The sequence below is a fragment of the Amia ocellicauda genome, chromosome 19 (genome assembly GCF_036373705.1).
Source record: "Amia ocellicauda isolate fAmiCal2 chromosome 19, fAmiCal2.hap1, whole genome shotgun sequence".
Classification (NCBI taxonomy): Eukaryota; Metazoa; Chordata; class Actinopteri; order Amiiformes; family Amiidae; genus Amia; species Amia ocellicauda.
In genome coordinates, this window is record NC_089868.1 from 17,658,544 (window position 1) to 17,681,971 (window position 23,428).

The 23,428-nt window shown below is 36.6% G+C and overlaps 2 protein-coding genes across 5 annotated transcripts in view; one reads left to right on the forward strand and one right to left on the reverse strand.

The window, feature by feature from the left end:
* Positions 1–19,412, reverse strand: part of LOC136714406 (BTB/POZ domain-containing protein 19) — a 37,858-nt gene extending 18,446 nt beyond the window's left edge. Inside the window, exons 1-4 of one of the 3 annotated variants that reach the window (XM_066691904.1) lie at positions 19,151–19,412; positions 17,753–17,981; positions 16,386–16,439; positions 2,930–2,989 (exon numbers count right to left, since the gene is read on the reverse strand). In XM_066691904.1, coding sequence (XP_066548001.1) covers positions 2,930–2,989; positions 16,386–16,439; positions 17,753–17,981; positions 19,151–19,254 — 447 coding nt within the window. In that variant the 5' untranslated portion in view covers positions 19,255–19,412. Of the gene's footprint in view, positions 1–2,929; positions 2,990–16,385; positions 16,440–17,752; positions 17,985–19,150 lie in introns of all 3 variants that reach the window. The other 2 variants (XM_066691905.1, XM_066691903.1) reach the window with 2 other exon arrangements.
* dynlt4 (dynein light chain Tctex-type 4) lies at positions 18,611–22,506 on the forward strand. Of its 2 annotated transcripts, none has more exons than XM_066691907.1 (2): positions 18,611–18,757; positions 21,307–22,506. In XM_066691907.1, exon 2 carries the CDS (start codon positions 21,325–21,327, stop codon positions 22,033–22,035), a length of 711 nt encoding a protein of 236 aa, XP_066548004.1. In that variant the 5' UTR covers positions 18,611–18,757; positions 21,307–21,324; the 3' UTR covers positions 22,036–22,506. The 2 variants fall into 2 exon arrangements, with proteins under 2 accessions (XP_066548004.1, XP_066548003.1); XM_066691906.1 differs by lacking the exon at positions 18,611–18,757 and adding an exon at positions 20,294–20,448 and having other exon boundaries at positions 21,307–22,446.
* Positions 22,507–23,428: the final 922 nt, after the last annotated feature.

The following is a 23,428-nucleotide window of genomic DNA, read 5'->3' on the forward strand; positions in this document are numbered from 1 at the left end:
CACATGTTTTAGTTCAGTCCTGCTCCACAGGCCTTACAGTGAATGAGAGCTGTTCAGTGATGTCTGGCTTTCATGCATTGCTGGCCTTTGTCCCCAACAACATGTAGACATCAATGACTGCACTGAGTTTGCTCCGAGACAACAGACTTTATCGCAATCCCGACAGTGCAAACTAAAACACATTGATTATCAAGTGATATTGCATAGAAAAGTGCCTGTTGATTTGGATGAAGAAAGAAAAAAACAACAAAATTTTCTTTAGAATTAATGAAAGAAAACTCTGCTGAGAGACTTAGATATTTATCAAGAATCGATTATTAGTAGTAGTACTTACAAAAAAAGTACTAATACACCATTATCTTTTGCTTTTCACTCACAGTGCATACATTTCAAAATTAAACCAAAAACATATCAAAGACATGCATATACAGTGAAACATAAACAGGAGATTCCAAGACTGAACATGGAAATAGTTCTCCTGTCTTTATTGTTTTTCAGCATATTTATATTTTCTGCAGCTAGAACACATAATATATCCAGCAGAGTGCAGGTGAATCTGTAAAATCTTTGTAAGGTTCAAAATTTAATTTTGCAGTTATGTCTGGCTTAGCAAAGGCATTTTAACATAAGAAATATGTACAATTGTCTGCAGACTTCTCAGCCTTGTGACCCAACACATTATCTAACCATTCAGCATACAACAGAATGAAAACACGTTCTTGGCATTGATAGATAGATAAATCTAAGCTTTTTCTAATATTTGCACAGTGTTAACAGTAAACTGAGACAGACAATGCTATGGACAAGCTTGGACAAGTGTCCAAACAAGTGTCAAACTCAACAACTAAGGAGAGCAAATTAAATGTTTCTGTGAGGTACACATAGAGATACACATGCTACTGAGTTAAGCCTATAACTTGATCTATAGTGACTTGATAACAATATGCCATGAATGTCGACAATCCAGGTCTTACTGAACCTTTTGAGAATTTCCCCTTCTTTAATTCCTTTGAATGCCTGTGTAGATAAAAGGTTAATAATTTATGTAAGAATGTCCTTGAGTTGTCTTACAGTGCAAATAAGCATCTGAGGTAGGAAAGTGAAATAATGAGTGCTCTGACATCTGTGAAACCGTGAAGATATAAAGACTAATTCAGATAGTTGGAATACACAGCATGCACAAAGCAGTGTTCAGAGAATTAGGGCAAATATTATATTAGAGGCTATTATCAGACAAAGAATCACAAATATTTACAATAGATAACAACATGCAGGTTTCAAAGGCAAATCAATAATATGTTGCAGTTATTTGCAGTCTCCTTATTTTAAATAAAGCAAATTAAATTAACCATTATTCTTCAACAACAGAAGGCATTACTTTTCTTTATTCCTCAGGAATATACACAGGGACACGAGATATCATTCCCATTATGACATGCAGGCCACATTTCCATACGCGTCATACTGATGCATTTAACTGTCCAGATGGAATACTGATGTAGGGTAACATGAAATTATAATTAAATTAGATAATTATGTTGAAAGGCTCATCTTGAATGTGTGATGATGGGAGGTATATTTATAGAAAGACTACATCACCTTTACATTAAAGACAGATAATGTACTTTATATATTTTACAGTTTACCTTCGGGCAATTGTTTAACTTTTGTATAATGCTATTTTTACTCTTTGCTTGTGTCAAATATAGGTTTTGTCAGATGACAGACTATTTAGGATGTGACAATCGGATCATACAGGCTGTAAAGATGAAACTGTACATGTGCTACAATACAAACAGCATCATATTCCTCCAGTTATCCATCAAAATCATTGCATCATTCATTAAGGTCAAGAGTGGGGCATTTAAATACATTGTGAAAAGCCATCTTTTGGTGTTTGAGAGACCCAAAACATTTTGTTATGTAGTGTGTGTATATGTATATAGGAAAAAAGTCAGTTATTATGTAATTCACCTTTGATTTATATAGTGCTCATCTGTGTTAATGCCATACAATTACATATAATGAAGAGTACTGCCATGCAATACTGTGATAAAAACCTGCTGACTGACAGTTTTGACAATTGCAGCACAAAATTAAAATGATTATGTTCCTTAAAGACAGCTGCTATGCAGTAGTTATTTGCATAAGTTTAATAAAGACAATGAACCAGTGTGCACAGAAAGGTAAAGTATTTGAATAACAATGAAACAATCGAAGATAAAGTGGTGAGGAAAAACTGGGGGAGGGAAGTGAATTACTGCTTGTTGCCTAGTAATTCTGAATTTAACTGGGATTTGAGAGATATAATGGAAATGTTGCAAGCTTTAATCGCCTATAAATTGTTCTGATAGATGTACCGGAAAGGAGGAAATTTTTATTTTAACTGGCGTATATGACATTGCCAAGCCCCCATTTATATTTATTTTCCAGGAAGAACAATTCATTTTTTGTTTAAATACAGGAAATGAAAACAAATAAAAATATGAAAAATAAAAAAATAAACAGATCGAAGACAGGTTATGGTTTGTGCAGTATGACAAAGCTCATTGCAATCAAACAACATGTACAAGGGAAATGTTGCCAGTTTAAGTACTCACTCATTCATGATTATCACTGGCACATTTTAATTATGAAATCTTCAAATAATTAAATTGATAATGAAAGATTCTAATTCCGGAGTTCTTTAGTTTAAAATTATATCATATTATATTATATTATATTAAATCATATTATGCAAATACATACTGAAGAAACAAATCGCAAATAACTAAATCAGACACCTCCTAGCAAGATGCCACACAGAAGGTTACAACTAGGTAAGAATGATTCCTTTGCCATTGAATGTAATAATTTGACTTTTTCTGAAGGGGCACATCACTATCCCAGAGTGCAAATCAAACTAATTCCAAAAAAACAATTACTGTACCTGCATAGCTTCGCAGACGTTCTCCACTTTCAGGGTATCGGTAATAAATTCCACACACAGCTGGGAACACAAAGAAGGAAAGAGTATTTTCAGCAAATACCAGTCAAGCACCTGTCCCTGAGGGTGTCAACATTGATGTTAATCATATCTTCCTTATTGTGAAACACTTAAAAGCCCATTGTGACACTCCAAAAAATATATTAAATTACAAAATATCTCACATTGGGGAATGGATGAAAAATTACTATGTACATTACTGCCATAATTCCAACAGACAAGATTACAGTGTGCAGCAGACAGTTTGTGGATCAATCCCTGAAATAAAAACACAATAAAAAACGTAATACTAAAACAAATTTAAATATGAAAGGTTTTACGTAAGTGCATTCATAACAAAAGTCCCAACTGTTTTTCATTCTAATTACTGCTTCTAACCACTCTGCAATCCAGGTGGACAATTATGTCAGCATAAAGAATAATTCACTGGATCTGAATTAAGGCCATTGCTGACCTTTCCAATTCTTATTTTCTTTAATTAATACGGCCCATGGCACCATGTTAGATTTGAAGAGATTTGCTAAAAAGATTACATTTCACAAAGGTACATGTCACTGAGGCCCAGAAGTGAAGGGACAATTACGATAAACTGCTGAGATAGGACATAAATTGTAGAGCAAATTATAGAATGTAATTAATACTGGAAATGGAATCACTTCCACACACATTACAGAAGTAAGAGGCAAATTAAATTACACACGTTATCTGGCATTAAGATAAACCAGCTTAAAATGCTTAATCTAACTGGAATAGAAAATAAGTGGAACAAAACAAACTTTAACCTTATCAACGAGACTGAGCGTCTCTGCTTTAGAAACAGAAACACAAACAAAACAAAAAAGAGGAAAAAGTCTCACATGCAAATACTTTAAACATTGCAAGATTTACATTTCACAGTTTGTCTGTCAGGTGCTAATATAATACATTTGAGGTTTCAGCGCCTATCTGCAACTCTGACGCATACAAATGCCTACTCTACATACGCAGTTCTATAGTGTGGTTTAATTCTGAGCACAGTAGTGTGGGAGGTTTCTATGCACCATAGCTTTAACTAGAAAGACAACCATAAACCTATATCTCTATGCTCCAGGGTTGTGTCTACATGTTTAAAAATGGCACAGAACTCTGAGGAGGTTAAAAAAGACCAAAACACTTCATTCATGTATTCACTGATATACATGATAATCAGGATTTATTACACAGCATGCTCAAATCTGGGTGTTTTTTACCCAGGGGGGAAAAATGGTAGTTAACAAATGGAGACACAGGAATTTTATTTCATGGAAGCTGCCAAAGAGAGGATTCCTAAAATACAAATATAATGGACATCATGCCAGGACACTTTAATGAAGTGTCACAAACTAGATCCAGTATAGGTCACGGGGAAATTAAGAGCTTCTCAAAGGGTGTAAGAGTTAGTAACTTAGAAATTTCTGTACGAGAAAGACAATTTGTAGATTTGGAGAACCTGCCTAAACAGAACAAGTACTAATTTATTATTAATAATTAGTTTTTTTTTTTGTTTAAGGTTGTTCCTTGTTCCAGTAGCTCATGTTAGTTTCTTCTTTAACAGCTTCCTCTATGTGAGAACGTTATTTACCATATTATGATCTCTTTTATTTTGCCCAATTGGGTGAGAGAGCGAGAGGAGAGAAAGCGCTAACCATGAAGCAACAAACAACACTGCAAAGGTTGAAAATCAAATGCTGACATTCCCCATTAGTAAATGTTTAAATCAAGGAAAGCCCTGAATTTTTTTCTGAAAGAAGAAAAGGGAAGCAAATTAGAAAATTATTGAAGACTGTGCATTCCAGACCAAGAGTCCACTTAATGCAACAGAGTCTGCAATACAGCTATGTTTAAATTTCATTTATACATTACAGACACTGAAAAACACTTGAAATACTCTTTTAAAATACTACTTTTCTTCGCATGGTTTTAGGTATTGTCTTTGGTCTTGGTATATTTTTTTTTACTACAGAAACTGATAACAGCACAAATTATAGCTGTGAAATTGATTATCAAATGGGACTAGAAATGGTTAAAACTGGTGCTGAAGTGTCAACTGAACCCTTTGTTTATTGCAGGTTTGACATCAGAACAGTCAGTTCTGCACTCTCTGTTCCCTGGCAGACCCATGTGTACAGGACAGATTTTCATTGGTAAATTAAAGTTCATCAATTAAAATAAAGTGTTTTGTCCATCATCTTGCATTTGGTTGTTGTAAGATGTACAACAAGGTAGGAATTTAAGACATAATAAACTATGTCAACATCACAACAGGAGCAGCCATTTCAGCATGCCAGTTTTGCCTCTGCTACATTGCTTCTGGTACAGGAACTTCAGCACTGGGTCGTTAGGGAGCAGTAGTGCGAACCAGCACATGATAGCTCACCTCATATCCAGGTTTATTTGTCTTTGTTTTATAATGTAGTGCTACATCACATTGAAAATGGACCTCTCAACCTGGTCCTTTAAAGATGAGGTAACATAAAATACTGAGCTGCAAAACATCCTATTCTGATTTAGCCACATTTGGATGAAAAAAAAAAAATCTTACTTTAAATCTTACTGCGGTTCACATTTCATTTAATTTTCATGCATTGTCTTTGCAGGTGAATGATACTGCCCATTCTCAATGCAAATGGAACTGACCTGAGACACATTATCTGTGCCAGATTATGTACATTTAAATGTAAAAAAATGCATTTTGCCTCGGAGTGCATTATATAACTTGGTACCAGGCACTAGAGAACAAATTCAAAACACAGATAATAACAATCTGGAAGTATTATTAGGACACACAACAGTAAGCCATACACTGACCCAAGCTTTTTCATAACAATCATTGTGCATTCACAATAAATGCGTAACTTATATAACAAAAACCTCACAAATGATATGTGGCTATGATGCTATTGTTTCATGCTATATATAAGATCACAATTAAAGTTGAATTAAACAAGTTTTTTTATGTATACAAATACATAAGGCATAAGTAGTTAAAAGTTCATATTGAACAAATTGCTTTTGGGCCCTTGCATTCAATCCACCCTAAAAGAGATGTAAACAATGTATTTGTACGGCAAAATATGAAAATCAAATAGACTTTTTTGTTGGACAAAATAAGTTCTAAAGATCTGTACATAAAACACTTCTGAAACATTTCATTTCATGAGAGCTTTCTACAAAATATTTCTAGCAAGAGCAAGTCTGTGGATCATCAAACACAATTCACTGGCATACACAGTTACACAAATCAGATACCAGCAATATTTAAGCATTAAACTGAATTACAAAGACAGCTGCTGTTTAAAAGACGATAAAGCTTTTAAAACGCATAGTTTACTTTAAACCTTTCATACACAATTACAGATATGAATGGAATTAGGTCATACAATTTGAATTTCAATACTGTGAACTTTCCGTGAGCTGCAGCAAGTTCCCCCTTAAGGTTCCCCCTTTCTAAGTTCATCATGATTTGAAGATTGCATTGTTTAATGACTTAAGAGCAAGGAAATAAAGAAAATATTGTTACGTTTACATGTCTGTACTTTGCTTTAAATAAATGGGTTTCCTGCATCTCCTTTAAGGATGCAAGTCATTGCATTCCCACAAAACCAGGAAAACAATTATTTTTCCCATACTGCAAATAATTGTGTGAAGCTAGCTTTCTCCCACTGATGTCCTCCCACTTTATCCAAACCTTTGTCTGGAAAAAGCCTCCAGATACTGACATTCCTCAGGAAAGATCCCAAGCGCTGGGATAACAGAAGTCTATATTTAGCATCTGGGCTACATACTAAAGGATGACTGGAACTTACTTTGCAGATGTTGCATCATTAATCAGACCAGTTTAAGTATATGGCCTAATTTTTTGACTTTTGACTGCCATGTTAACAGTACATTGTGTGTAGGTATATGCATGGTCAGTGAACACAAACATGTTACAGAAACTGTGGATGACATCAAGAACCATGGAAAGATGTCTGCTTGGAATAACAAGACATACAAAAATAAATTAATGGATCTGAGAACAAAACAAAATGTACTGCATCACTGAAAGAAAATGTTAAAATGGCAATGGGCCAGAAAAAGAAGAACAGATCAAAGATGGACAAAGGAAGCTATTGAATGGACCCCAATAGATTAAAAAAGACCTAGAAGATGACCATATAAAATAATACAAGATGAAATACACTTTTCTGGCATGACCTGGAAAAGAGAAGCTAAAGATCGATGCAAGTGGAGACATCTTGGAGAGCCCTTCATCTAGCAGTGGATCGATACAGGCTGATGATGAATTATAAATATATATGGAAGCCAATATGACTAAAAATAAATCTCCTGTAAATAACAGTAAACAACATATAGGCCTACTGTACATTCAAGTAGAGACATGTAGAATATGCTCTACTGTACATATATTCACACAAAAAAAAAAGAGAGAATCTGAAATTTTGTCTGCTGGATTTAAGCTGTATAACAGTGTGGGCTAAAGCTGCCAAGCAGATTTGTATACTTATCCAATACTAAACCTGATAATGGCTGACTTGCCAATGCTCATTACTGTATTTACACAATAAGTATTTTTTTTCTTCTAATTTCTCATCACAAACTGAGAAAGCAAAGACAATTTTACCATTTCCTGTAAGCATCTGCATAACATTTCATACATTAATGATTCATTCATTACAGAACTCTGCCATAATTGCAGGCCAGGAGATGACATCAAGTGAATCACTTTCAGAGATGTATTAACTTCCAGCATTGCTACAGAGCTCACTCATTCTCATGTGCATTTGTTCGTCATAGAAAACAATAGAAAACTATTGCTATTTGCCATCAGAATCAAAATAGCTGATGAAAAATTTTCTTGCAGGATGTGAAACTATCAGGGGCAAGATGATGAAAGTGTTCAGCTGTTCGGCGAGCCGGGTAAAGACTGGTACTTAGAAATCTGAAGAGACTGAAAACACATCAAAGACTATTCGACTGCTCTGAGCAAGCTTCTCATTATTAACTGTTGAAAGATGAAAAATCAAACTCTTTAAAGTGAGTAATGTTTCTAAACAAGTTTCTTTATTCATTAGATGTGGCAATAAGTACAGGGGCTTCCTCAGAAAACTACATCTGAAGATATTTATAAAACTTGAAAAGCTTTCTACTGGCACTACGATATTAGTGAGCAGTTTCTCATAAAAAGATCTATTGGTATTTATTGCATACCATTTTCAAGATACAGTCTTCCACTAACTGAGGCAGAGAAGGGTTTGGTAACCGTATTGAGACGATAGTGTGTGTGACAGTTCAGAAAATAAAACACTGAGAACAATATTTAGTTGGAATTTCTGTAATAGATGAAAAATGTGAAATGAGAAAATATTAATATAAAAATGACTGGGGTACAAATGCAGTGATATGATAGGGTGAATAATAGACTAAATAAGTTTAGGGATCATTAGGTTTACATTATGGTTTGGGCTACAGAACAGACTGGGTTCCCCAGTAAATGCAGACTGATGTTTGCGTTAGGATTGCATATCTACTGAGTTATCTAAGATGTATGTAGTTTGGGTTTGAGGGTAGCTTCAGGTTGTGGTGTTGACTATGGCTGGGCTATGGCTTTCGTGAGGGTTAATAATGGGTTATGCATAGTATTCATCTGATACAAGGGTGTACAGTGCCCAGTACTTTCAAAACACACAAGGTTATCTTGTTCCTGTGTGATCTGAACACAAAAAGCTTGCCATAATATATCATAAGTGCCAGAAGAAAAAAAACACTTCTAGGCAAGGTAAGAGGTTTTGCTGCTCATGACTGAAAGCTCACTTTAAAATCTAAAGCAGCAGAATGCATGAGAGCCCGAGGTCTCTGCTATGCCACTTTTTATTTTCTGTAGAGGCCAGGACCGCTGTGCCCTGATGCAGACTAGAGAGGCAAGTACTAAAAGATTACTACTGTATATGGACTGCAACTGAAGAAAAACAAATATTCAAGAACATGAATGGCATTCAAAAAATGTAATGCATCAAAACAAAGTCATTTTACAAAATTGAAAAACAGAAATGAAATCACTTTCAGCCATTAAATGTTGGAACATACTTCAATAGAGACAGCAAGGTCACAATATAACCACAATTTTATAAAATGAAATGTGGGACCCTTATTGTCTTACACATTTACAATATTTTGTCGTGTGTGTGAGATAAAAGAGAGAGGTTTAAATAAATTGTTATATATTCATATTTAGCATTTAGAACTACTAATGGAAAACACATATCTGCCATGTCACAAACATATTTAGATTGAACATGTCTGTGCAGTTTAAAATGCCTTTCCCATCAAATAATGCATTTAACTTCTTTTCATGTAGTCTTCCAAAGGCAAACTTCCCTGAGGAAATGTGAAAAGTCTGTGATGTCATAAGCCAGTATAACATCTGGTGTCTGCAGGCCCTATCATAATAATTCATAACAGCCAATAACTTTCTCTGCATCAATGGAGATAGATGTATTGTATGAATCAGCAATCTGCCGCCATAAACTGCCTGGCTTCACGCTCTGTTGGACATCATTCTGTCGGCAGCAGCATCAGTGAAGTTTTTCCCTATTTAAGGAAAAGGTCTGTTCTGTTCAAGGCAGGCTTTTAGCAGCCCTGAATTATTGACATATTAGACAGGAAGGCTCTCTTCCTCCCTGTTTCCTCTGATTAGGTGGTTTCCAGTAAGCTCCATTCAATAAGCCAGGGACATCAGAAACAACATCTGTGAGAATTACTGACTTCATAGGAGGCCTGAGAGCTCAGTGTCACTATAAACAATTCAAAGCCCTTCCTTTTCATTCTGACGAATTGTGTAACATATGAGCTGATTCAAGAACCTGCAGAACAGCTTCTTATTTCCCCGGAAGTCTCACATTTTCCTTTGTCATAGCGATATACAAATCCTTTACCACTGTGTGCATAAACTGTTTGTATCACTAAATTTTACATGGTTTCTTACTTCAGATACTCACAGTACTGAGGAAATTATCTTCAGTTGTGTTATTTTAGTATTATAAGGCACCCACATAGTTTGTTCGTCATATCCTTTCCTCTGATTAAAGAAATTATTTAACCGCTACAAACTATTAACATGTGTCCTGTGTGTGCTCATCCGTTGAGTGCGCCCTGCAGGAAGGCAACCAGGGCAGTCAGGTCAGGGCAGGAATGCAGCTCTGCTAGTTATGATCACTAGAGGATACAACATCCTGGGAAACTTTTTCTCTTCTCCTCCAGGAAACCAAACAGTAAACATGAAATGTAAGAGAACTTACCATAACAGCTGTCTGTTGTATATTTTTACAAATATTTTTCTTTAAAAAGCCATTTATGTACTGGAGACTTGTCTCGGCCTGCTTGTGTCTTGTTCACACTTCACTGGCCAGGAATCTCAGCGGGAGGGGAAAATACTTGACATGGAATTAAAAAGAGAAGCTAGTCACCAAATGGATGTGTGAGAAACTTCATGGGAGGCTAGTTACAATCCCTAAATCTGCCATACTGCCAGAGGCCACTATTTATAAAGGAAGTCTACAAAATCCCTTATTGTCTCGTAAGTCATTTTGTTAATGTCTGTGATTTTGTAGGATGTTCAAAGAAAGTACAGCTGCTTCTGTTTCTTCAACAACTATTGTATTTTCAGCTATAAACTATGGCAACTTTCGATTCTGGTTTGAAGAAAAACTATTTTAACTAGAAACTAAGGACTTAAAAAAGATTTTGTCAATAAGGATAAATTACCCAAAAGTAATTAAACAGCACATTTTTCTTTTATACATTCTGCCCACATAAATACAATTATGCCTATATTGCATGTGATAATATTACCTTACAGAAGTCTAAACCAAATTATTGAACATTTTGCAACATTTCAGAGTGTGTAAATCCCATGGATCTCAAACAAGTTCTCTGCTTCCATGCAATGCAGAAAAACAGGCAGATCATGATGAACACCCTAAGGCCTAGAAACTCTGACTGCAAACTAGAAAATCAGAGAAATGCAGACGTGTGCACAAGATACATCACAATGAAGTGCTACGAAGGCAATTTAGGAACATTTTTCACAAAAAGCAGTATGAAATCTGACCTCAAATCTGACAACATTTTAGAAATGATATGGGAAGAAACAGAACCTTTAATTAAAAAGCAATAAAGGTGTGGGCAACAAAGCACAGGTGTCAAGACTGAGCTTTTGAGGGTGTAAGACACTTAAAGGTCAATGATTCAGGCTGTGTAAGAGTACAGCTGATACTATCCTGTGCTTTGCAAGGACTAAGACATATTGTAACATGCTGATTAGATGTGTAACCAGACCATGCATGTGCAGCACATGTGCACAATGTGCCCAGCAACACAAGAGAGGAAGCCATGGCCAATCACACAATCACACCACACATGCAGCAACGGGTCGGGATAATCTTTAAACAGAGACCCCATGGACAGTTACAGAAACATATTAACCTTATAGACTAGGGTCTCAAATACTGAAAGGAATTACTTTGTCTCTCATTCATAACTGTACTTGCCCAATTTACACTGTTACCATTGATCTGTTTTCTGTTAAAACTAACAGTAAAACAAATGAAAGGGATGTTGCTGCTCCTATTGTACACTATCAATAAGTGTTGGTAAAAGGACTTGTGAAATCACTGTAAAATATGATCCTACAGCTACACTTTCATACTCAGAGGCCAGCTTGTTTATACAGAAGAAAAGTGAGTGTGAGGAAATCAAAACATGTCAACACTGAATTAAAACAGCCGTTCCCTCAATGAGCTAAAAATAGACTACAGTAATAAATGGTAAAAAACAAGTCTTTTGGATTAAACCAAAGGTCAAAAGAAAAGAGGATTTAGAAAGTGAAACAATAATATCCCTTTTATAGCGTGGATTGTTTAAAGCTTAATTCAGCTACCTGAATTCAGTTTTCCCAAATATATATAGCACAGTGTCCTGAATCACAATTACAGATTAAATCAAATTTTAATAACAAACATCTATAAGTGCTCATTGTGTTACTCTGATTATAGTTACAATTAACACCTAGCACTTGTCCTTATAGCAAATTTACTCTAGGTTGCTCTACATGTACATGTTATTTGTGTTGTTAATTTTGTAAACATTAAAGAAAATCCAAGACTCACCAATAACCTCCTAAGTGCTTCTTGTTAGTTTCTGGTTTTGGCAGACTAGCTATTAAAATGAAGCAGTGCCATGAGAACATGCTATGGGACATCACTCTCTCAAAAGAAATGTAATCTTCATTCTGATGTACAAACAGATGTAACAGTAACTTTCGAAAACCGTAATGGTTTCAAATATGGAAAATTTGATAGTGTCAGGGGTTCTTTTCAATAAATAGTACATTCTCTTAGGTACAGGACATTTGTAAGAATATTATAATCTATTTCCTAAAATTATTTTCTATATCAAAACAATTGTCCGTATCTGTAATTCTATTACTGCTAATTAGGTGAAGTCTTACAGCTGATTTAACAGACCTTGAATACCACTAGTGTCGGACTACCCTAACCCTTCCTAAATTAACATTAGGTAGCCCAAGACTAGTGCTAATCTAGGTCTGTTAAACCAGCCCTAAATGTATTAGTTGAAAAACACACACAAGTCACACGCAGCCTTAGCCTTAAAATTACAGTTTAAGGTTCCCGGACAGTATTAGCTATGCCTCTGTATATTTCAAGTTGTTTCAAGTTGTTTGCTGTAAGTCAGTGAAGCACGATGTTCTACCGTCTAATTTAACACCACAATTAAGCAATGTGAAAGATGAAGTAGCTCATCTTGGAATAATGATTAATGTTATGCAGCATTGTGGCTGGTTGACTGATCTCTTTTTCATGGAAGCTGGCTCTCACCTGTGGTTTTTCTCCCTGAAATTCAGTAAGACTCCGGAGCTCAATCAAAGCAAATTCACTTCAGAAGGGTTACAGAGCAGCTTTCTGCAAAAGTCAAGCCAAGATACTGCCACAATATTTGTATACTGTTCTTATACGTTATGTATAAATAATTTTAAACACTACATGAGAATATATCATTACAACCTCAAAGACGGTGGATAAGAATAAGAATCCTCTATCATCTGCAACAGATGATCTTAGAAAACCTGTTCATGCATTTAAAATTTGTAATAGTTGTTGTTAAATACAATTTGAATTAGATTCCTTTGACATTTTTGTAAGTTGCAATATATTAAATCATGCTGTGGATTTTAAATCAGGGGTCCTCCATCCTGTTTCTGAAAGGCTACAGTCTAGCAGGTTTCACGCTCTGTTAAAACACTAACACTCACAGCTCAGGGAAGAGCAGTTAAATTGGATCTATTAAGACAATGATTAGTTTAATTAGCTACACTGTTAAAATAATTCTGTAAAATGTAAAGTACTGGCAGCCGATATTTGCTGTGCCTGTGCAGAACAGCAAGTGTTGTGCCTTCGTTTAACTCAGCGTATTGCTGTATCTTATCACAATGGAACATTTAGTGTTGGCACAACTTGGACTAGCCAGGATTTGATCACACAGTCTTGCATGTTAGAAATGTGTGTCATACACACTGACCCAGGATATCCCCCTGTTGGCAGTAGGAATGATATCAATACGTATTTTGTGATTTAAAGACCAGTAAACAAGTCTGAACAATTTCTACAATGTCCATCAAGCTTAGTAATTATTTCAGCACAATATTTTGCTGAGTTTTGCACTGCCCAGTAGCTATATATATGTGGATAAAGGATTCCCATGTAAGAAGGCTGCTAAATGATTGCTTTCTTCCACTGGGTGTCACAGAAATCCAGGCACATTTATAGTAAATTACTGTAAAAATGTTACACAGTTTTTTACTGAAAAAATGCAATCAGTATTATCATCTACCTGCTTGTGGTCAATTATCTGAACAATATCATTAATAGGGGAATGAGCTGTGTTTAAATATAACAAACACAGTACAGGAAGTTTCAATCATCATAATAAATATAATAATTATATAATGACATCAAAGTGCTCAGTTGTTCAGATTATCTCATAATGAACTATTTGGGGAGAAATTAGCATTTAGATCATCCTGCCTTTAAGACAATCATCCATTCTAGTGACTTTCATTGTCCCACAAGAAAAGGCAGGCCTAGTTTTTCAGCTATCTGAGCCATGTGACATTTTATGCTTCTAAATCGGTACATCCTGTTGGCCTTCTGCAGCAAACCTTAGTAGGCTCTCTGCAGTCCGTAGGGCCGGCAGCAGCTCCTCATGCTATGAATGTAAATGATCCACAGTAACAGACAGAGGACAAATCCCCATTAGGCCACAACACTGGTCAAGCATGACCTGCGGAAGCACAAAATGAGGGACTACAGAGGCAGCCAGAAACTTATAACAACTGCAGCTTTCCTTTAAGTACCTTGTGATTGTGTAGTCTATATTGCATGTGTTCGGTGGAGTATTCACATTTTGTTTCCACTGTAAATAGTTTACCGTTTGTCATACTATGTTACAGCATGACGAGAGTGTATCAGTGTACTGGGGTAATATTTCAGCAACGTAGAGAAGCATGTTTAGTTGCTAATATACTTCCTTCGTGCACTTCCTGGCTCTATACACTAAGAAGTGTTTTTTGAAGGTTAAGAACTTTTAACACACACAGCATTGTGTAGAAATGATTTGTAATTAACATAAAAACATAACAAAAAATCGCTTGTAGGTAGCAAACTCTTGACAAATGTGAACCAGTGTTCCTGATGGCCGAATATGCCCACACCATCCTTTACAATGTCCTTTAAACACTTCTGTTTAATTTCGTGTGTTGTTATGTCCAATACCAAGGGGAGTACATCGCCTGTGGAAGATTCAGTCAAGGTTCAAGGCTCAGTCGAAGTGCGTCATTCTGCCTGGGGGGCTGCTACCACAGAGCACACGAGAGATCATCTCTGCATACAAATGTAACAGGCACATCTTGGGGTGGTCTGGGTGGGAGTACCGCTTTGTTTGAATTTATTTTGAAAGCAGTGAGGCGTGCGTGAAAAGTTTACTCTACACAAGTGTTTTACAGTCAGCCTCCTACATCTCTCATACGCGGCACATGACTACGCAGCAAACCATTTCTGCTCTTTCATGTTCATGTATTTGTTTCTGAAGAAGCACAATACAAGCTAACGGAATTAATATAGATGGAAAGTGGGGGGAGTTCTTAAGAAATAAAACTTTGTCAGACAGAAGTACTTTCCAAGAAATACACTTTACAGGTTCAGTCTAACTCAGAATATATACATACATACACACATTACTTTAGTGTCTCGCCAAAATTAACTAATCAGTGGTTGCTGGAGATTACTCATGGGGTCATTATTTTACAATGTTGCTAGTAACTAGTGACAGCTGATGCAGATAATGATAATGAGGTAATAAAGTGGATACAATGATAAAGAGCAGATAATGAGCCAGATGCTGCTATTGTGTTATTATAAACATTGATTTACAATACTTAAATTACAGACATGTTGTTTTCATGTCAGTACAAAGGGGAAAGTGTTTCTTAATGTCATTCTTTTTAGTCATCTATGATTCTCCAAAATCTCCATGGTGTTATTACTAAAATAAAAAGTCCCAAACAACAACTAATTCAATCAACTTACCTTAACCCCAAAGAGTCTGTACCATTATCACTGTTATGCTTGCTTTAAAACAGCTCAATATTTAAACAGACAAGTTTAAAGCAAATCACCTACTGTTAAAATATAGAAACGTGCACCAAACTAAAATTATGTATTTCTACATAAACATTTCATGAATTCATGACACTTTCTTGTTCAAAGGCAGCTCAATGTGATCTGTCTCTGGTTTCTGCTCTCTCCTCAACCTGCCCTCACTCCTACAGACTTATAACTTATTGATTTATATCAGCCTCTACAGACATGCCTGAGCCTGCAGAAGCTCAAGGACTGAGTTAGAAAAACTCAGATAACGGTTTAGATTTCAACAAATGTTTCCACACACAGAGAAACACAAACTTAGGTCAGGAGCAAGTGATTTTTGTATTTCTCATAATTGTGCAATCAGATACAAAATACAACACACATTTATCTTAAAAAGTAGAAAACAAGCATAAGAACCCTTACCATACCTTTTTCTACATACTTTTAATTTTCTGTTAAAGTCAGTTTAAAATCAGATTTATTTTCTTTATAAACCAAATAAATTGGAATAACCAGGTACAATAGTGCTAGAATACTTCATTCATTTATATACACTTGATGTGTAACTATTACCAAAGGAATTTCAGAACGAAAAATGAAGATGAATTAAGGATGAAGATTATTAAGATATGTAAGCTGGAGCAGGTTAATAAACTTACCTTTCGGAGGTCATCCAGCCCATATTCAACCGCTGACGTTAACACCTCAAGAGCCTAGGTTAGATCAGTTAGAAAAATCAGTTAGTAAAATGTCTAATTTTCTGCCTCAACTAATCTTATTGTTAGCTAAATATGTGCTGTATATAATTTACATTTTCATATGAAATTGTACAGCTCTCGCTCTCTCTCTCTCACACAAATATATAGTCTACCAGAAGTAGCTTATCCCATTTTTGTATCATATTGTAGTTGCTTTCCATCTGGTTGATGGAAATAATATTTACATACCTGTATCAAATGTATTGTCCTCATGTTTATATCCCGTCATCCTATACTAATTTTGTTTCATTTAATGCTAGTGTGCATAACAGGAAACATAAGCGGTCACCGCAATTTGAAAACAAAGCTCATAAAATAAGTCCACAACTGGTATGTATGAAGTAAGGATGTACTCTATCCTTCTTATACAAGTACTCAAAAAAAGCAAAAGGTGACAAACCAGAGAATGTAGCTAGATACACATCTATTAATCAGCAACTTTGAGTTTTCAGTAATGGAAACATTTCCAAATTTCTAGAAGCAGCCAATGGAAACATCGTCATTACAAATCTGTCCACACACTAAAAATACCTTAATGCTTTGGGTTTGCTGACAGATGTAAAATGCAAAGGATGAAACTCCGATGGGGCTGATAATCACCTTCAGCCAGCCCAGATTGGCATTTATTTATTCTGCCGAGCGTGTCATCAAGAAAACTAAGTATCTATTAGCCACTTAATGTGTTAAATATGAAGCACCTATCTAGTTTCCAATGTGCATGGTTTCCATGATATTTCCAGCTGATAACCCTCTTCAGTTAAATTGGCCTGGATATTGTGTGGACAGTCAAAGTGTATCAGTCTAAAGATCATACAGCACACTGAGCATATCAGATCGTTAATATCATAGTCACTGTGCCTAGTAAGGAGGACCCATTTGCAAAAAGGTGTAGTTCCAAATCCCTAAAATAAATAGCTTTTGGACAAACTCCCATCAAAGATTCAGTAAAACCAAGATGATAACCCTCTTTAAACTTCTCAAGATCAAGACAGTGTGATCAAGTTGTTAATTTGTGATACAAATGGTAATCTTTAAGTTGAATGCCTGTTAAAAAAATGTGACATTTACTCTTTATCAACTAAACAACAAGGTATGGTGTTTCCTATCTGCTTAATATAGTATTTTGTATAAAACGGCCACTGTCCTCACGTAACCTTTGGTGAAAGGAATCAAAGGTGAGGTAAATTAATTAAACAACATTCCAAAGCCATATCTGCAAACCCAGCTCACAGTAAGGAAATTCCACACCGGCTTTGACCACTACTCACAATGTAATTGTTTAAGGTAACACAGTTGGTGTAGAGAAACTCGATCACAGCCAGGAAGACTTCAGGCTGCACTTCAGACAGGACCACAGGAGACTCGAGCAGGTCTGTGTGGCGACCCGTCTGAGGCTGCCGACTGAACATCCCATGGAAAACCTCACAGCGACAGGCCAGGATGCAGCGGTGAGCAAAGACCTCCTGGCGCTCCTTCCCCACCACAAACTTCACATCGCTGCTACATCAAACAAAAGACAGCAAAACACACAGGTAAAACAAATACACCACAGTTTTAAAATGATGTAAAACACCAACTCTTGGCTTTCTAGTCTGATATTCACACGACAAACCTGCAAGCCTGCTCAGGGGTGGAAGGCAATTCCTCCTTGTTGTCAAATGTGCAGACACAACCGTTTCCAAATACCTTGGGGTAACCTTGGAATTATGCTGCGTTTGAAAATCTGCAAGAGTTTTATCATGTACATAATGGTCTGCTTGCATCTTCATAAGCCAGAGCAAGTTAGCTATTGTTGTGCATCACAAAATCGAAAAAATATATATTACTTCTTATACGTTTGTTAACCGATCACAGGGGAAATGTGATTTTGAGCTCATTATCCATCTGAAACCAACTAAACAACACTTTTATCAAGAAATCAACTGTATTGGAACTGGAAACGGCAACCTTTGCAACCACTTCAAGAGCTGCATAACAGTATGTCAACTGAATTATTCAAAATGATCATCAGCTTTGTTAATAAGGTAAAGTGATCTGATTTGCACAGTGAGCCCCACAGCTCTACTGTTGTTAGCAACACAGCATAATTAGGTTACAAACTGTAATTCAGTGGTGAAGTACATCAAAGTAACCCTGCTTCCCCTTTGAAGAAAGACTGTCAGAGTTCCATGGAACACCTTTGAGGGTAAACCACCAAGAGGAGGCAAAGATTTCAACAAATGATTTGAATAATCACAATCAAAACTACAGAAGATGAAGTTAGAAACTGAGAGGTGATGCTGTTCCATTAGTATTTGGGTTATTCACATCAACTTGTAAAGGCATGTCATTTAAGTAACGTTTATCTATCATAACGTTAAAGTTGAATTGAACTGGTCTGCTTGAAAAACTGTTTAGGGTTTTTAAATGCAGAATTATAGTAATTAAAAAAAATCTAGCCCTCACTATACACAAAATGCGGTGTTAAATGGAAACACTTATTAAAACATGTCCTTTTACAAATATAACCTTAAAGAACAGACAGAGATACGACCAAGACTGGAAACGCTCCAACAATGCTATTTATTTAAGTGTCCTGAGTCTTCATAACGGTGTATTTGAAGTACGGGCCCTGTTGCTGACGGAGCACCCCGACGTTTCCTGCAGCTACTTCCCAAGACTCTCACCTGAATTCGGGGTTGTTGACGAGTCTCCGCAGGGCTGACGTGAAGACACCAGCGGGTCCGTGTTTGCAGACAGGGGGGAGCGGGGAATGGGTGCTAGAGGTCATGCCGAGAGAAAAGGGGGGGAAATGAGTTATAGCTTAGAGTTGCTGATAAGAAATAGTTCAAAAGAAACGGGAAAATAAAAAGGTACAGCGCGCATTGCACTGCAAAACAGAAAAGCAAGCACACATGCTGGGGTGGAGGCTGGGAATTAGTGATGAATGAATAATACAGCTCTCGGGAGAAAACCCTTAAACCAAGACAACTGGCAAGGGGAGAATAAAAGAGGGTACTGAAAATGTACAGAGTAAAATCCCCTTCATTAAAATCAATGACCAAGATAGTAGCATTTGATTCATTTAAAAGCTTTACACATGTACAGATAATGATAATAATAATGAAACCACCTTAGTACACTAATGAGGTAATGAACAGGTGTGTGACCTTCTGGGAATATAATATGGCTAATAATAATATGAAGACAGCTAGCCTTCAATTTTACATACATTGTGCATATTCCTAACCAGGGAAGAAGAAGAAGAAAAAAGACAGCACAATGATAAGAAACAAAATCCCCAAAATAATGTGTATGGTGTGGAAAAACTAACCCTTTTGTCACTAGAACCAGCTAGAAATTAATTGGGAAAGTGTGGGATAGCCCCAGGAGCCAGACTACTAAAATAAGTAGTTGGCTTCACTATTAAATAAGCTCATTTCAATTAAGTGGGTATGAAAAAGAAAGAATATATATATATTTCTTTTCAGTGGATGTTCTACACACTAATGAGTAAAACCAAATTAAACTGAAGTGGTTAGTGAAACAGACCCATTTCATTTAATGAATACCTACATTGAAATGACAGAGATTCTGTTTAATCCCGTGATGCCAAAATAAAGCAGTATCCCGTACTACAGAAACAGATTTTTCGCTGGAAGCAACGGGTTTGCCATAGTGACAAAGTGCAGGGAGGTGGCAGCAAGCCCAGTCTTGCACTGCTTTGAAGTGAGTGATTGTAGTTACAAGCTGTTGCTGTATTTGCTGACCTGTCCTCCCCCTTTAGCTAATAATTTACCAAGGCATGCCAAATGATTAAACCCATGAAGCTGTAGATAGTGGGTCAGTTTGGGCTGATAACATGCCCAAGCAAGTGTGTAGAACTTCATTGTAGACAGTCAGTTGCTTCCCTTGGATCCTTGTACAATAAGAAGTAGCTGGAAATATACCTTACGTTTTCTCACAGTTTCTTATAAGTATCAAGGTAAGAATTGTCATTATTATTATTATTATTATTATTATTATTATTATTACTATTATTCTATAAATATCTTATATGTGTTAGGAGCTGGGTGATAAATAGACTATCAAATAGACTACAGAAATGGCCTTCACTAATCTCACACTCAAGTTATTTGGGCATACACTTGCATTTTCTAGCAGTCAAAGGCAAGCAAGTTTATACAAAATTCAAAACAATAAAGACAACAATTTATACATTGCATTCAAAGCAAAGTCCTTTGAGACCTTTCATTGAATCTGACAAGGCCAGACTATCAATTTTAAATAGTGGCTGTAGTCTATGAGTGCTAATGGATATTGCCTGATCAACATAAGGATCATTGGTGTCTGTTTTAGAGTGACAATCTACAAAAGATGACTCAAATGGTCAAACAGCCAAATTGACGAATTGTAAATACAATACAACTTTAACCAGCACCTAATCTAGGTCTTGTGAAAGTGTACAGCTATCTTAATGAAGTCTAAGGCATGTGAACGGTTGATTGTTGTTGACATTCTTCCTCACTGACAATGGGAATCTCCCTCCACACAGTAGATCTCTCATAAGACACCCGCTTCCTACTACAGCATTATTCATTTGCAAGAAGAGTTTCAGTTAATTAGCTGCAATCTTGTATCTTTCATATAAAGAAACAGTGCCAGGTTTCTGTCTTTGGTGATGTCTTTCATCTTCATTCTCATCTACCTACAGCTTTGGGGAATTTTGCAAACTAATGTTTTTTTTTTTTTAATTATTACATATTTTTTTGGTAACAGGATAAATATTTTGTGGTTGTGTTGGTTACAGTATAAAGATATGCCATTTCTTCTCCCCTTCTAGGCAAGTCTTTGGGTAGATATGACCACCAAGCAACTCCCACTATCGCAGGAGACTCTAGCACAGTTCAACCAGGCTCTGGCACTAGAACCAGGAGGGGCATCAAGGAAGCGGGCCGGATCCATCTCGACCAGGCGGAGCTCCCAGTCTGGAGATCTGCACCACACCAAGCCCTTGCTGCTCCTCAGGAATGCAGAGTCCAGCCGGCCCACTGCCCCTTCGTGCCGGAGCTCTGTCTTCAGTAACCTCAACTCCCCATTCGCCCGCAGAGAGTCCTTCCCCATGGGCAGGCGGCTCTCCATGGGGCCTTGGATGCACTGCGGCCGGGTCAGCTTCTCTGGACTGCCCTTGCACCAGCCAGTTCCGGAGATCCAGTTCGAAAACACGTACAAAACAAAACCGGACGAGGGCTGTCACTTCAATAGCGCCAAATTTCAGGGGCTGCTGGAAGCCACCCTAGACAGCTACCTGGGTGAGAGCGGCTACAGCCCAGTCACCTGTGGCCAGCTGTCACAGAATCTCTCTGATCTCATCCGGAGCAAGGCCAAGGACATTACCCCGCCCCGCTATAAGCTGGTGTGTCTGGTCATCCTTGGCCAATGCAATGACCAGGGGGTTCAGGTAGCCAGCCGCTGCCTCTGGGACACAGAGAGCGATAACTTTGCGGTCGCTACTGTCCAGAACTCCTCTATTTTTGCCGTTGCCTCAGTCTACGGATTGTATTGTGAATGATGGTGAACACATTACAAGAATAAGTCAAGACCCAGGTATTGTAGTATATATTCAAGACTAGATATATGGGGTATATATATAGAGATATATATATTTATTGTTCTTCATACTCTGCCTACCTTAACAATATTATAATATGCACAACCCCTTCAGGACTAAGAAACAAGAATGCAGAAGAAAAACGTTATTTTTCCACAAATGTAAAATCCATCATCTTGTGTTTCTGCCGAGTAGAAACTAAACAATTTATCTTAGGTTATCTTACTTATATTAGTATAGATCCTTTTTTTTTTTAAGTACATGCCTTTTATTTAAAGTGACTTATTTGCACCTCCTACCATCAGTATGCTGTTTCAAGTTAAATGCCAATAAAATGGAAAGACTGATAGAAAGTGTGCAGTTTCCTTCTCCTAACTTATCTACTTTTGTTTTTAGTAGTTTTAGTTTAAGAACCTGATCTAATCAGGTGAAGCAGGAAATTAGTGATTTACTGTAAATCAGAGGGTCTGGAACACTGCTGGAATGAAACTAAATTACAATGGTTTTGAATAGGTCTTTGATTGTGCAAGTTTCACATCTTACTTTGTATACAAGATCATTTTTCGGGGGGTTCTATCCACCTCTTACATACATGAGAAAGGGGAGTGAGGAGTTTTTTTACTGTGACTAATTGAATGTCTTAATCATGCTACATATTATAGGAAACCGATACTTTAGCTCAACTAATGAAGCAGAATTAAATTTAAACTTGCATTTGGTATTCTGGAAAGTTTCACACTTTCCTTCTGTTTAACTATTAGAATAGAATGCACATTGGAACACAAAATCTAGAGCAATTGCAATTAAGCCATTTGAAATTAAACCTGGTATAAATCAATGCTTGTCCGAAGAGATTAATCTTTATCAACTGAAATTGGTAGAAATTGGTGGGGATTAGAAAACCTCAAACAAGGCAAAAGGTCCGTGTTCAAGCTAGTCCCATTTAAAAGGCAACCAGTAAAGCTCTTTCAATTTGTGAGCCGTGGAAGACAAGTGATCACTTTTGGTTCAACATAATTTATGCATTAAATAAACCTACTCCTTTGTAATTGTTAAAAAAAAAAATATATATATATATAGTTAGGTCCATAAATATTTGGACAATGACAGTTGTCATTGTGGCTCTGTATGCCACCACACCGGAAACAATCAAGATGTGCTTTAAGTGTAGACTTTCATCTTTAATTTGAGGGTAGTTCCATCCAAATTGGGTGAACAGTGTAGGAATTACACCCATTTTTATATGCCCCCAACTTTAGGGTCTGAAAAGTAATTGGACAAACCTATATAAATCATGAATTCAATTGTGAGTATCAATACTTGGTTGCAAATCCTTCACAGTCAATTGCTGCCT